General features: G+C 34.7%; 1 protein-coding gene across 1 annotated transcript; it reads left to right on the top strand.

Moving 5' to 3' along the window:
- The first annotated feature begins 1,228 nt into the window (after positions 1-1,228).
- slc5a1 (solute carrier family 5 member 1) lies at positions 1,229-12,581 on the top strand. The gene is made up of 15 exons (XM_052567661.1): positions 1,229-1,476; positions 2,459-2,530; positions 3,305-3,409; positions 3,963-4,022; positions 4,229-4,333; positions 4,807-4,912; positions 6,172-6,252; positions 6,345-6,556; positions 8,064-8,199; positions 8,696-8,803; positions 8,889-9,039; positions 9,142-9,310; positions 10,308-10,523; positions 11,251-11,356; positions 11,617-12,581. Exons 1-15 carry the CDS (start codon positions 1,342-1,344, stop codon positions 11,829-11,831), a joined length of 1,977 nt encoding a protein of 658 aa, XP_052423621.1. The 5' UTR covers positions 1,229-1,341; the 3' UTR covers positions 11,832-12,581.
- Positions 12,582-14,226: the final 1,645 nt, after the last annotated feature.

Below are 14,226 nucleotides of genomic sequence, written 5' to 3'. Positions count from 1 at the left end.
AACCTGCAAAATAGCTTTGTATTTCCAAAAAAGATTGCAATTGCAATGGCAGCGTTTTATTATATTGTGTTTATATTTATTTATTTATTTGCTGGCTGTAGAAAAAGTCTCCGGGGCTTATGGTCAAATTAACTGTTGCTCTTGCAGGCAAAATCCAGTCGTTTCAATTGTAATTTGTGTGATTTCACATAAGGAATGACTTCCCAGCACAGATTTACAATTGGGGTCAAGTTTTTCACACAAATTTGCCTTGTTGACTAAGACAAAGCTGCTTGGTTTGTATAAGCTGTGCTTCATATATTAAGGTGACCGCTCTCAGGGTAATTTAAGGTCATACAGCGATCGATCGGCACAGCGCAAACAATCTGGTTATGTCGAAATCCTAGGCAGAACATGTTACCAGGAAGTGGCACTGGTCATTTTATCATACATTTCTACAACAGACACCAGACCCTTTATTGCTAATATGATAGCTTTTTTAATCTTAACATGGCATGTACATGTACCACTCATGTGGCAAACTCATAAAAACCTGTTTCTGCTATCATGAACACTTCGATCCCCCTTCCTCAATACAAACTGTGGAATAATATCTCGTTCCAGCTAATCAAAAGAGCCTTCCTTAACTCATCAGTGCTATGCTAAGCTAGTAAGCTAAACTAAAGACTGAAATGTTTAATCATTTTTAGCTGTGGTAATTTAATGTGTTATGCAATTATGATTAAGAATAAATATACACTATAAAACAGTTTTTGGTGGCTATAATCAGGCAACAGAGTACCCAAGTTTCTCAGCCAACAGAATCATTTAAGAATGTCCATTAAATGCTCCTGAACCCTAAACTTATAATAGCTGTAACTTAATGTTTGATCAGCCATTTTCACTTTCTTTTGTCTTCAGGCTGCAATGCCGTGTAGCTCCTCAGGGTGTCCTTATAACCAATGTTACAGTATATACACTAATGTCTGCACCATAGTTTGCAATAGTGGATCTTTACTTGACATAGGCTAGTTGACTCAGTGAAATCCAATAATTAAGATGCAGGTGATGTGACTGCTGAGATGTCCTATTAGGCTTTACAGGAACACACTTCCTGCTATAAGTTAATCATTAATGATTCCCAATCTCAGATTTTGACATCTCTTAGTCACAAACACACTTTTATAATTAACTCTGAGAAGGTCACACCCATCTCTAGATGCACATGTATAAGTAAACGCATGCACACGCACATACAGTGAGTCACACACCTGACGGTGAGCGTCTGATCCAGGTGTCTTCACCATCGTGTCAGAGAGGGACATTGTGCTGCTCCACCAGCCCTCTTCGAAAACCAGCAAAATGGGTGAAGAATATTTCGGATTCTCTTGGGTTCGCAATGAAAACAGAAAAAACATCACCATATATGTTAACAATCCAGCAGACATCTCAGTGATTGTTATATATTTTCTGGTGGTCCTGGCAGTGGGAGTATGGGTAAGTGCTCAGTAATTTCTATCCACCTGTAAAAGATTTGTCTACCTTTGACAGAGTTGTGAATTGTTAACCTTGCGTCAACATTTAAATGTACAATGGCTGTGTGAGATAAGTCTGAAAACAGAATGAGAACAGTGACTGATTTCACAGAAAGTTAATAATAAAATGCATTTTTGCGAGTTGTTTTGCAAAAAAAGGCATAAAATCTTTAGAAAAATGTATAATAATATAATATAATATAATATAATATAATATAATGTAATATAATATAATATAATATAATATAATATAATATAATATAATATAGTTTTTTTGAAATTGTTTTGTAAAAAAATGCTGAAGTCCTTTAGAAACAATGTTTGTTTTTTTCAGATAAAACATAATATAATGTATTTTTACATTATATATATGTTTACATTATTCTATATTTAGACCCCCCCCCTCCACACACACACACACACACACACACACACAAAGATGAAACCAGTGTTAACTTTTGTGATATAATATTTCATTTGTGATTGAAAGTAACTATTAATGAATGGATCTGATTTAAATCAAATACAGATTTGGGAATTACACTTTTTTTTTTTTTAATTAATTGAAATTAAGAATAAAGAAATTAATTAATAATTTGTTTTATTATTATTTACTAATTAATTTACATATTAATTACCTTCATGTATCTTAATTAGACTTACGGAGGGCATTGACATTTCTGGGATTTCGTGATAGCACCATATATTTCTACCTGTATCTGCCCATCTGAAATCCACATAGATTTAAAACATCTTGACAAAATTCAAACATATTCAACTGAACAACAAACAAAGCCACTGAACACCAATCCATCAACCAAATGTGTTGTTTTCATGAAATGTGTCTGATCATTATATAAAGTCACATACAGTGTTGTCTATTTAAAGTGTCTTGACTCTGAACCCATATATTTGTTGAATTTAATGGCTCTTTCTGTCCAAAGGCAATGGTACGGACCAATCGATCCACAGTAGGAGGTTTTTTCCTTGCTGGCAGGAGTATGGTGTGGTGGCCGGTAAGTAAACTGACCAAAATGTTTTAAACCTTAAAAGCATCTTGTTTTGTACTCATAATGTGATGGACATTGACAAAATGACATTGCTCGATCATATACTACATCAATAGTGATCAATCATTGTGCTAAATGTGCTACGCAAGACTGAAACGGCCATAAAAGTAGAAGCTGATTATGTATCTGTCAATAGCATGACGAGTGATTTCACATTATCACAGATATGACATGATAACGACCCAAACTGCCCCTCAATTTCAGAACCTTGATATCATGTTAGGGTGAATGAAATCTTTTATGGGGCCATAATGCACTGATGCCAGATGCGACCCACAATTCATTACAGCTGAAAGTACTGATATGCTTTGCTCATGCAGTTTTTATGGAGCTGTCATGCTTTGGTCCAAGCTAAAGTTATCGCCTTATTCCATATATTTTTAAAGGTTTTTATTTGTTATTACAAAGTTCATTGTTGCAGTCGTTATTGTTTGAATTACACCTCAGACTGTGCAGAAGAAGCAGTTTTTACAGCTTATCATTATGGTGATTGTATTGCCAGATATAGTCAAACAGTAGGCAGTTAATATATTATGAAGAAATAGGCTACAGTTCCCACAATCCCATGCTACACTTTTGTAACCTTCCGTCATTCAAAAATGTAGCAGATCACTTAGAATCAATTTTCTGTCCAGTTTAAACCCTTATATATCAAATGTGTGTATATTAATAAACACATTATAAAGCACATGTTAATTAGATTGCTTTTACCCCCCACAGATCGGAGCCTCTCTCTTTGCCAGTAACATCGGAAGTGGGCATTTTGTGGGAATAGCAGGAACTGGAGCTGCTGCTGGGATTGCTATCGGAGGATTTGAGTGGAATGTATGTTTAACAAGAAGCCTAACATTTTAACTATGATATTTAATATGTATGTGGCAGGATTTAATGTTTTAGCCTACTATTTATTACTATGGGTCACTAAAGTATAAAGTATAGTACACTACAATATGACTAGAGAATAGAGACAAAATGACTAGAGACATTATTATATTTTTATTAATATAATTATAAAAATGTCCAATTTGAAGAACTAATATTTAATCATTAAGGTAAGATATTAATAAAATATTAAAGAACAGATGAATTGGTGTATTCAGTGTTATTTTAGTATTATGTATATATTATTATATTATGTATTAAAGATTTGGTATTACATTTGTCATATTTTAGTCATCCTTATTTTCTTAGATATTTCTATTTAGCTTCAGGTTTTTTTTATTTGAGTTTTAGTTTTAGTCTGTTATTTATTTTATAGTTTCATTTCATGTAACAAAAATGATATAGTTAATATATATATATATATAGTTTAATAGTTTGAGTTTTAGTCAACACTACCAGCACTGATAAGAACATCTCTTTTCATTTGTTTCCTCAGGCTCTTGTTGTAGTGATTATTCTGGGATGGCTCTTCGTGCCCATCTACATTAAGGCTGGGGTATGCATACACTTCTTCCTCTTCAATGGACTTATTTTTGATTTTGTTTAACACTGTAAAGCTGCTTTGACACAATCTGTTTTGTATTAAGAGCTATAAATAAAGGTGACTTGACTCAAATATTGCTGACTTACACAACATGAATGTGCCGACCACTTTATGTTTGCGTTATCATTTTCATGATCCTTTATTCTCTTTATCTGCAGATCGTGACTATGCCAGAGTACCTGAAGAAACGCTTTGGTGGGCAGCGGATCCGTATCTACCTCTCCGTGCTCTCCTTGTTTCTCTATGTTTTCACCAAAATCTCTGTGAGTCCAAAATCTGTGTCAACCCTTACAGAAAATGTGGGTATCACATGGAAATTGTGTGGTGCTTTGAGAGGTAGCTGACATACAATACTTTGAACACTGTGACGTACCATCACTAGTGTACCATGCTACACTCAATTTTAATAATTATTCACAATTATTATGAATGCAGACTACATGGCTTATTTGTAATTAAAAATACAAGGTCCTTATTTCTGAATTAAAATTAATTTCGATATTTCTTTGTTGTCTGTCCAGTCCTGTTTACGTCAGGTCTTCACTAAATCCGGTTATAAGCCGATAGTCGATTTGAAACGGCCGTGATGTCCGTGTGCAAATAGCTTTTATTGCCATATGCAGTCACACTTAAGTGGGTTTGGTTTCAAAGATAAGGACCTTGTTTTGAAATGGATAGTTCAAATATTTGCACCACACCCCCATGTTTTGTACTTCTGTTTTTTTCCATCTCTTAGGCGGACATGTTTGCAGGAGCCATTTTCATCAACCAGGCTCTGGGACTAAACATTTACCTGGCTGTTGTTATTCTGCTGCTCATTACAGCTCTTTATACAGTAACAGGTCTGTTGACTGAAATACCGCACACTTTAAACTGACACATTGCATATATTTAACATCAGTGGTAAGCTCTATATACAATATGTAGTGGTCATATATAAAGTAGTAGTTCATATTAAAGCAGTTCAGGGAAGTTTATATGAACTTTATATTTTTTTACTACAACAGAGAGTGAAGTCCAGGGTAGGAGGACCATGCAGTCCGCTGCTTATTGTAGCGTGATGTGTATGTGTTATGGGTAATTGCCCGTAATGACAATAGATGATAAGCCTGTGCAAGGCAAACTTTAATGCACTGCCACTTTAAACTTCTGCCATCCCAATGCTCTGTTGTGCAATAGATTTATCTCAGGGACAAACCAGCCCAACAATAAACAGTAAGAAATCAGAAATCCTCTTACCAGCTGTAAATGTTTACAAGAGCTATGGCTGAGAGTGTTCGTATGCTTCTGTGAATGATAAACTGCAGTTGCTAAGGCTCAAAAAGCCCAAAGAGCCCTGTCTTGCAAACAACTTCTGAAATAAAATTCATTTTCAGAATTCTTTGAAGGCGCATAAAGGAAAAAATGCCATGGAAATGCAACTGCCCTGATACTGTAATAGAGAAAAAGAGTATTTCTTTATGAGAAATCTCCTGCTACTACTGCACTGCTTGTTAATATCCAAAACATTTGTCAGCCAATCCAAAGTCATTTGGTGCGACCAACATGTAAAAAAAGTGCAGAACAAAACAGAAAAGCGGATATCATAGAGAGCCCTTGCAGACCCTCATTACTGTTGGTAAAGGTCAAAGTCTCTTAAAATATCAGATAATTTGATATTTTATGACAAGGAAGGTTAATTCATCCTCATGAAATATTAATTTTAATTTAAAAAAATCTTATTGTGGAAATAGTACATTTTATTATAGTAGTGCGAAAAGAATAGAGTTACTCTGAAGTGTGAATTGTTTTTTAGATCTTTGTCTAATGCATGGTAATTGTGATGTCATGCATTTAAATTTACTTGTAATTAATAATGATGAAATGTAATACATTTGAAGAATATAATAACTTTAAAATGTAATATAAAACATCACACTACAGTTAAAGTTATCATATATATATATATATATATATATATATATATATATATATATATATATATATATATATAATTTATATATATATCAATTAAACCAACATAAATGCCAAGCGTACATTTCTTTCCTTTTCAGTTGCTCAGTTGTTTTTCATTGATAATCCTTCACTGTTTATTCGACAGGTGGTCTAGCTGCAGTCATCTACACCGACACACTGCAGACCATCATCATGGTCGTGGGTTCATTCATTCTTATGGGCTTTGGTATGTCTGTTCATGTTTTTGAAAATTAAATGCTTTGGATAAAAACTGTCTGCTCAAAGAGTAATGCTTCAACATCAACCAATTTCTTTCAGCGTTCACTGAGGTGGGAGGCTATGAGAACTTCAAAGAGCGATACATGACTGCGATCCCGTCAGTGGTGGGTGTGAACATCAGTGAAGAGTGCTACACTCCTCGCGCAGACTCCTTCCACATCTTCAGAGACCCCCTCAATGGTGATCTGCCCTGGCCTGGACTGATCTTTGGTCTTACTATCCAGGCCGGCTGGTACTGGTGCACTGACCAGGTACTGATACATTTATCAAGGCTAAGACTCACAACAAGGATGATAAATATAACTATAAAGATTGAATAATCATTCATAATAATTGTATGAGAATAGAGAAGTCCATATACCACTATAATGATAACAACACAAGAGAATGATATCATTGAATTTCCTTTCAGATAATATTTTTAAGCTGATGAAAAAAACAATGACTGTGAATCAGAATCAGCTTTAGCATTTAAGGTGGCAGACTTGTGTGGACGTTAATATATTAATCACTACAGTTATCATTCATGAATATTAAGGGAACATTCCATAATGTGAATATTCTGAAACAAGTATTAACATTTAAAAAAATGTTAGACAAACATCCAACTGAAACATTCCTGAAAGAAGTTCCATGAGCAACGTGTAAATAATGTTTAACTTTAAAATGAACATTCTATTAACGTCACAGGATAAAGGTTTGTTCATATCATGTTAGCCAGGTTCTAAGAAAGTTCCCTGTTAGCTGGGAAGGATGTGACATCTTTCTCATATTGCTTTTAAATAACATTTTGGACATAAAAACATACTGTTTGATAAAAAAGAGGTCTACATGTCCAACACGGAGTATAAGGAACAGACATTCACACATATATACACTGACAAATCTCTTCTGTGTCCACTTTAGGACCACAAACTACACTTTTATCTTAAGTTTCCCAGGATGAACTGTGTGTTCCTTGTTTTAGTCAGAGTGAGTCTAGGCTTAAATAGACATGCTTTTAGTTAGACCCCAGATTAGTCCCCAATGAGTAAGATAAGACATGCAAACAGCCAAAGAGTAGCAGAAGCAAATGGACATGGTTAAGTTAGTTCAACAGGCAATTAGCAAGACTCATAGCCCATAAGCTTATCTGTTGAGATATAAAAATGCTTATTTATGTCACATTCATTGCAACTGGATGTTCTTTCTGTGACTAGAAAAACAACTGAGAAGAGTTTTATGTTTAATATAGGTTTTTATTAATTCATTTATCTATTTATTTAGAACGTGATATCATTTCTATTAATCTGCAGATGTTTGTTTCGACAAATAGTATTCAGTATTTGTACTGCACTATAGCGGAAAAAAACAGCTTTAAAAGTTTATTATAGTTTATTATAGAACTATTATCATAGTTCACTGTATAGTTCATATAGTTCACTTTTTTATTTGCATCTGTTTTTATTTCTCTATACAGTGGGGATTCTAAATAATTCAATTCCAGGTTACCAGATGTTTTAGATGGCGAACCATGATACCTAAAATGTTCTATGTATAATATAAAATGTATAAGTATAAATAACATTTTCAACTAGATACATTTACAAATATATTGCAATAGAAATCATATTTGTGTCATATTTATTTTTAATGCATTTTTTATCAAATTAATGCAGGCTTGGTGAGAAAAATCTCTTTCAAATAAGTGGACTAATCAACTGTGAGCACTGAAATGTTCCTCTGGGTTATTCACACAAACTCTCCATCTTGTTTTAGGTGATTGTGCAGCGCTGTCTGTCTGCCAAGAGCCTGTCTCATGTGAAAGCAGGATGCATCCTGTGTGGTTACCTCAAACTTCTGCCCATGTTCCTCATGGTTTTCCCTGGCATGATCAGCAGAGTTCTTTACCCAGGTGAGAAACACTGATACCAGTCTGGGTGACAAGGGTAATAAACTGATTAAATATTTTCTATGTCAACAAATATGTTGACTGAATCTTGACTGAGTAATAATTGGTGAAGTGTAAGGTTTGATTAGTCTCACACGAGTAGAGTTTTGTCCACTTTTTCTTCACATAATGTGCTAGCAACTTATTTTAACAAACAACTGCCTACTTAGACAGGCAGAGTGTCTGATTTACACTTAAGCAAGTATACAAATAATACCAAAACAACTTCTTATGACTTATTTCAGGGATGGTAAATCTGCAATTTATAATTTCATAACAATTACAGAGCCAAATAATACCATTTAATATGCGAAAATGGCATGTGGACTGAATAATAAGAAATTCTGAAAATCCAGAAGTAATGTGCAGCTATTTTTGTAACTTTTTTGAATGCAATATGCATCAGAAGGTCAGTGAACAGTGAGAGACAGTTAGTCATCTATTTTTGTGTGTGTTTCAGATGAGATCGCATGTGTGGATCCAAAAGAGTGTGACTACTACTGTGGAGCCAGTGTGGGCTGCAGTAACATTGCTTATCCAAAACTAGTAGTGGATCTGATGCCAAACGGTAAAGAATAATCTGATATTTTACATCTCTAGTAGACTGATCTGTTTGGTGATATGGCTCTAAACTGCTGTGTGTGTTTCTGAAGGTCTCAGAGGGTTGATGTTGTCCGTCATGCTGGCCTCTCTGATGAGTTCACTCACTTCAATCTTTAACAGTGCCAGCACACTCTTCACTATGGACATTTACACCAAGATTCGCTCCAAAGCCAAGGAAAAGGAACTCATGATTGCGGGGAGGTGTGTTTGTGTCTGTTTGTTTGTGTTGGGTATTAATTTTATGATCTTATGAGCAGACACTGAGGTGAATATGCTCTGACAGGCTTGTGTTCATGTGTGTAGGGTGTTCATGCTGTTTCTGATCGGCGTGAGTATTGCATGGATCCCTATCGTTCAGTCGGCTCAGAGCGGGCAGCTCTTCGACTACATTCAGTCCATCACCAGTTATCTGGCTCCGCCCATCGCTGCTGTCTTCACCCTCGCCATTTTCTGCAAGCGAGTCAATGAACCAGTGAGCAAAATCTTCACATTTCATAACTTTGTAATAATGTTGTTTACATTTGGCTAATTTTTAGGACTGTATAAAACACACAGTTTTTACACACAATCAAAATATAGCTGATGATTATTATGTTGCTTCATATTGTGTTAAAACATACTAGAAATATGCTAGCAACATGCTAAAACATGCTAAACGTGTGCTAAAAACTTTTAACAGAAACATGCTTAAACATGTTAACAGTATGCTAAAAGATGCTGTGAAAACCATAGATATAAATGCATAGATGTTTTTATGGGCAGCTGTATGTAAGTAAGCCGTCCGCCATATTGGGACAGTCAAGGTTAGTGTCCATGAACAGTCGAGAGCAAGTTCACTGGGCATCTGCAACTGCAGTTCTGTCAGGACAACTCTCAGAAAGTTTAGCATGGTAATTTACTAAAAATGGCAATGTTAATGTGGTTGGTCTTTAAAAGGATAGATATATTGCAAGTACAGAGACCTGCTATTGCCAGTTCATCCACAGACATGTTGCAAATAGGAAATACTGATGCTGCACATATAACATACATGAAATTACTCCCATATATAGCATACTTGAAATTAACCCATATCAGACCTATACAGGTGGAACTGGGGAAGGGGGAGGGTTTTTGAAGCACACAGCAACTGCTGCAGCAAGCAATGAGCATTTGAATGTTGAGCAGCAAGCTTTTGGTTTAAAAGATTGGTTGACTGCTTTTTTCTTTGAATGTTGAATGTGCTAAAACATGCCCGCTACAGAGTGCTAAATCATGCTATAAACATGTCAGCAAAATGATAATTAATCTTAGCAATGTGCTAAAATACTTGAAAAATGTTAGCAGTGTAAAATTGTCAAACTTCAAGTTATTTTACAACATCCAAGTCTGGTCAAGCCTTTGTCAAGCCAGCATTAAGTTTGTCATCAGAATTACTCTAATTAATCTAGTTTTCTATCTCTTGACACATTGTTGATGTTTCCCCACAGGGTGCTTTCTACGGGTTGTGTATTGGTCTGTTGGTGGGTCTGACACGTATGATAGCTGAGTTTGCCTACGGCACGGGCAGCTGTGTGAGCCCCAGTAACTGTCCTACGATCATCTGTGGTGTGCACTACCTCTATTTCGCCCTCATCCTCTACACCCTGTCCCTTATATTGATACTGGTCATCTCCCTCATGACTAAACCCATTGACGACAAACATGTAAGCCCTTCTTACATCTAAAATATGAAGTTCAGAATACTTATTTTTTCTGTTTTTGAAAGAAGTCTCTTACACTCAAGACTGTATTTGATCTAAAAAACTGTAAAAATGTTAATATAGTGAATTCTTTTTCCAATTTAAAATAATGTTGAAAACTGTTTTTGCTACTTACAATGTTTGGGGAAACCATGATTTTTTCACAACCATTAATTTATTTGTTGAAAAGAAAGTTCAATGGACAATGTTGATTTGAAATATAAATCTTCAGTTACATTATAATTATCTTTATTGTCACTTTTAAGCAAATGAATGCGTCCTTCCTAAATATATATTAATTTCTTTAGGAAAAGCCTTTGAATGACAGTGTATCATTCCACAAAAAATAAAAAATAAAAAAGCAACAAAAACTGTATTCAACATTCAACAATGTTTCTTGATCAATAAACTAGCATATTAGAATGATTTTTGAATGATCATGTGACACTGAAGACTGGAGTAGTGGTACTGAAAATTCAGCTTTATCATAACAAGAATAAATTACATTTTAAATAATATTTAAATAGAAAACATATGAAAATGTATACACCACAGCCATATTTTACAACCCCAAACTTCTGAATGGTCGTAGGGCCTATATACAGTGTATAGATTAATCAACATAACATTATGTGAAAATAGAGATTAAGAAGCATAGACCCTCATTCTGTGGCTCCTTGTTGTTTCACAGCTGCACAGGCTCTGCTGGAGTTTGAGGAACAGCACTGAAGAGAGGATTGATCTGGAAGAAGCTGACTGGACTGAAGATCAGGATTCAGACTCTATGCAAACAGAAGGTACATCTGCATGATCCCCAAATATGTACAATAAGATAGCACTTGCTATTTGTGTGTGTGATATGCATCACAGAGCTCAGTGAATGGACTGTGAGTGTGTCGTCTGATGCTGAGATTGTTGTTCTAGGAAAAACAAATGATGTTGATTCAGGCACATGCCTTAATTGTGGAAATTCTGTTGCACACATAATGTATTTTAAAAACATACATACTTTTAAAAACCATCAACAACTGTTTCCATTTGTCTTTCGACTCCACAGAGGTGCGCAGCGATCCAAGCTGTTGGAAGAAGGCCTATAACTGGTTCTGCGGTTTTGATCAAGGCAATGCTCCTAAACTGACTAAAGAACAGGAGGCAGAGTTGAATCTGAAGCTCACGGACACCACTGAGAAACCTCTATGGAGAAACGTGGTCAACGCTAACGCTGTTATCCTCCTCACCGTCTGCGTCTTCTTCCATGGTTTCTTTGGCTAAAGATCACATCAGTATCAGCTAACTCTGTTAAGGATATTAGAACTGTATTCTGTGGACAGAAATTGTATCTTATCAGTAACGAACTAAACATCGGTAACTTAAAATAATGAATCTGATTGTAAGAAGTTACAAAAGTTCATTTTGAAACACTTCACACTTCCTTATAATATCTTCCACAAAAACTTCCTTAGTACTGCCTACTGTTTTTGATTTGACGGTAGGAAGTAGAAAAAAAAAACATATTTTTGACTTTAAACCCAAGACTAAAACTCCCAATCATTTCCTTGTTTTTCTTCCTTGTAGTCATGTCAAATCTTTCTTAGCTGCTCCAGTATCTAATTTGTTTTTACTGTACATTTCACAATGTTTACCGCACGTTCTTTCTTTATACCTTTAACAAATTGCAGTGTAATAGTTTCAACTAATAATATGAAGAGTCAGCTTTGTTGTTTGTTCCCTGTAAAGTCCTCTGATGCATTATGATCAAATCAATGCAAAGCCTTTTCTGTGCCATTTTTAACATGCCTTTCATCTGCCAAACTCCAAATTTTCCCTTTTATGTTTTGGTCTTATTATTTGGTAAGTTTTGATAATCTTGTAAGTAAAAAAATATATATATATTTGTCTAGGACAAGCAAAGATACTTTATTTAATAACATTCATATTTTTGCCATGGTATATATCTTGTACTCTGTAATATATTAATTTAATGTTTTCTGTCTATATTGTAATAAAAATGAATGAATTTTAGTGTTTATGTGTTTATTAAAATGCTTGCTTGAAGAAGGCCAGAAGCATGTTCAAACTTAACATAACTAATAGCTGAAGATAATGATAAACAAAATCTAAGATTAACTTGTGCAAACCCTTTCAAAAAGATAAAGGTGCAGGAGGAAAGTTAATATTTCATTTAAAGTGAAGATACAATTGATATATCTGAAATCAAAGTCCAAGACCATTGGTTTCCTTCAGCACCTCAAGATACAATGAGTGATCTATTAGTGTAATTAAATTAGTAATTTCCCAGAAGAAGACAAAGGAAACATTGATTTGGTAAATTGTTTTCATATTTTAGAAATTTTAATTTGTAGAACGGAATCTGTTCACAAATGTTAATGCATGACTATAGCTATGAACATATTAAGCAGAGTTGCAAAAAAAAGTAAATAAACTATTTTCAGTTTCCTGGTTTTATGCTTAAATTGGTCATGAAAAGTGATCTGATCTTCACCAGTGCCACAAATATCAAAAATATTTCTAAGCTGATAATACACAAATGATCTTTCATGTCTTTATTGATCACACAAGACACCCAGATCTTGACTGGGCACCCACTTCTGTGGAAAGTAGCCACAGTATCATATCGTCATAGTTAAACATTTTGTTTAACCGTGGACTGATGGACAGTGGACAGTAGTTTTTTAGATTACCCTGTAACCCTTTCTAGCAACATGCATATCAACAACTAGCAGACATACTGGTAAAAAAAAAAAAAAAAAAAGTAAAGCCTGAATTCACTGTATATCGCTTGGGCTAAAAGCGTCTGCCAAAAATGCATGAATGTACGTTTAAATGTAACCGACTCTTGATCATATGTCTTCTGAGATCTCTCTCTTTTTTTTTTTTTTTTTTTTTTTTTTTTTTTGTGAGGCATGGTTCACTTCAGCTAATGCTGCTTGTGAATAGCTCACTGACTGTTTGGGTGTTTATATGAGTTAATTTAGCTCTAAACCACACCTTTATTCTCATTTCATTGATTGGACTCCTGTCTGACTCCAGTCGGCATTTAGGCCTAATCCCATTTCTACACCTTACCGCTATACTTACCCCTAACACTCTGTTTCATGTGATTCTCTTTTGGTTGGAGGAGTAGGTGTAGGCATTGGGTAAAGGGCCAGATAGCCCTTCAAATGAAGATTTTTCAAGATTTTATTTTAAAAGGTTAACACCTCAGCAGCAAATTTTTGTACCTTCTTTTCTTTTGAATTATCCAGTTTCTTAAATGGGTCATATGACATTACTAAAAAGAAAATAATTTTGTGTATTTAGTGTAATGCAATGTGTTTATGTTGTTTAAGGTTCAAAAAACACATTATTTTGCTCATTATGTTGCTCCTCTTTGCCCCACTTATCTGAAATGCGTCATATTTTACAAAGTTAATTGTTCTTAAAAGCGAGGTGTACACTGATTGGCCAGCTATCCAGTGCAACAAACAACAAGTGCTACTCTAGACTGCTTAAAACTAGCATTTGAAACATCAGTAGCAAATTCTTTAAATATGAAAACATACTCACAGGCTGTGGGTCAGAAGCGCCATTGCAAAGTTATCCTTGCAAAGTTGTAAGTTCAAGTTCAAGTCTGCTTTATTGTCAATTTCCACATGTACAGTACATA

This window comes from Carassius gibelio, chromosome B10 (genome assembly GCF_023724105.1).
Source record: "Carassius gibelio isolate Cgi1373 ecotype wild population from Czech Republic chromosome B10, carGib1.2-hapl.c, whole genome shotgun sequence".
NCBI classification, from domain to species: Eukaryota; Metazoa; Chordata; class Actinopteri; order Cypriniformes; family Cyprinidae; genus Carassius; species Carassius gibelio.
Note: the sequence above shows the minus strand (reverse complement) of the source record. Positions and strands in the feature narration are given on the sequence as shown.

Bases quoted from the DNA above. Each gene is read 5' to 3' on its own strand.
- slc5a1 (XM_052567661.1), top strand. From the start codon at position 1,342: ATGGGTGAAGAATATTTCGGATTCTCTTGGGTTCGCAATGAAAACAGA. The intron at 1,477-2,458 runs GTAAGTGCTCAG...TTCTGTCCAAAG, and splicing joins TCCTGGCAGTGGGAGTATGG to GCAATGGTACGGACCAATCG. The intron at 4,913-6,171 runs GTCTGTTGACTG...TTTATTCGACAG, and splicing joins AGCTCTTTATACAGTAACAG to GTGGTCTAGCTGCAGTCATC.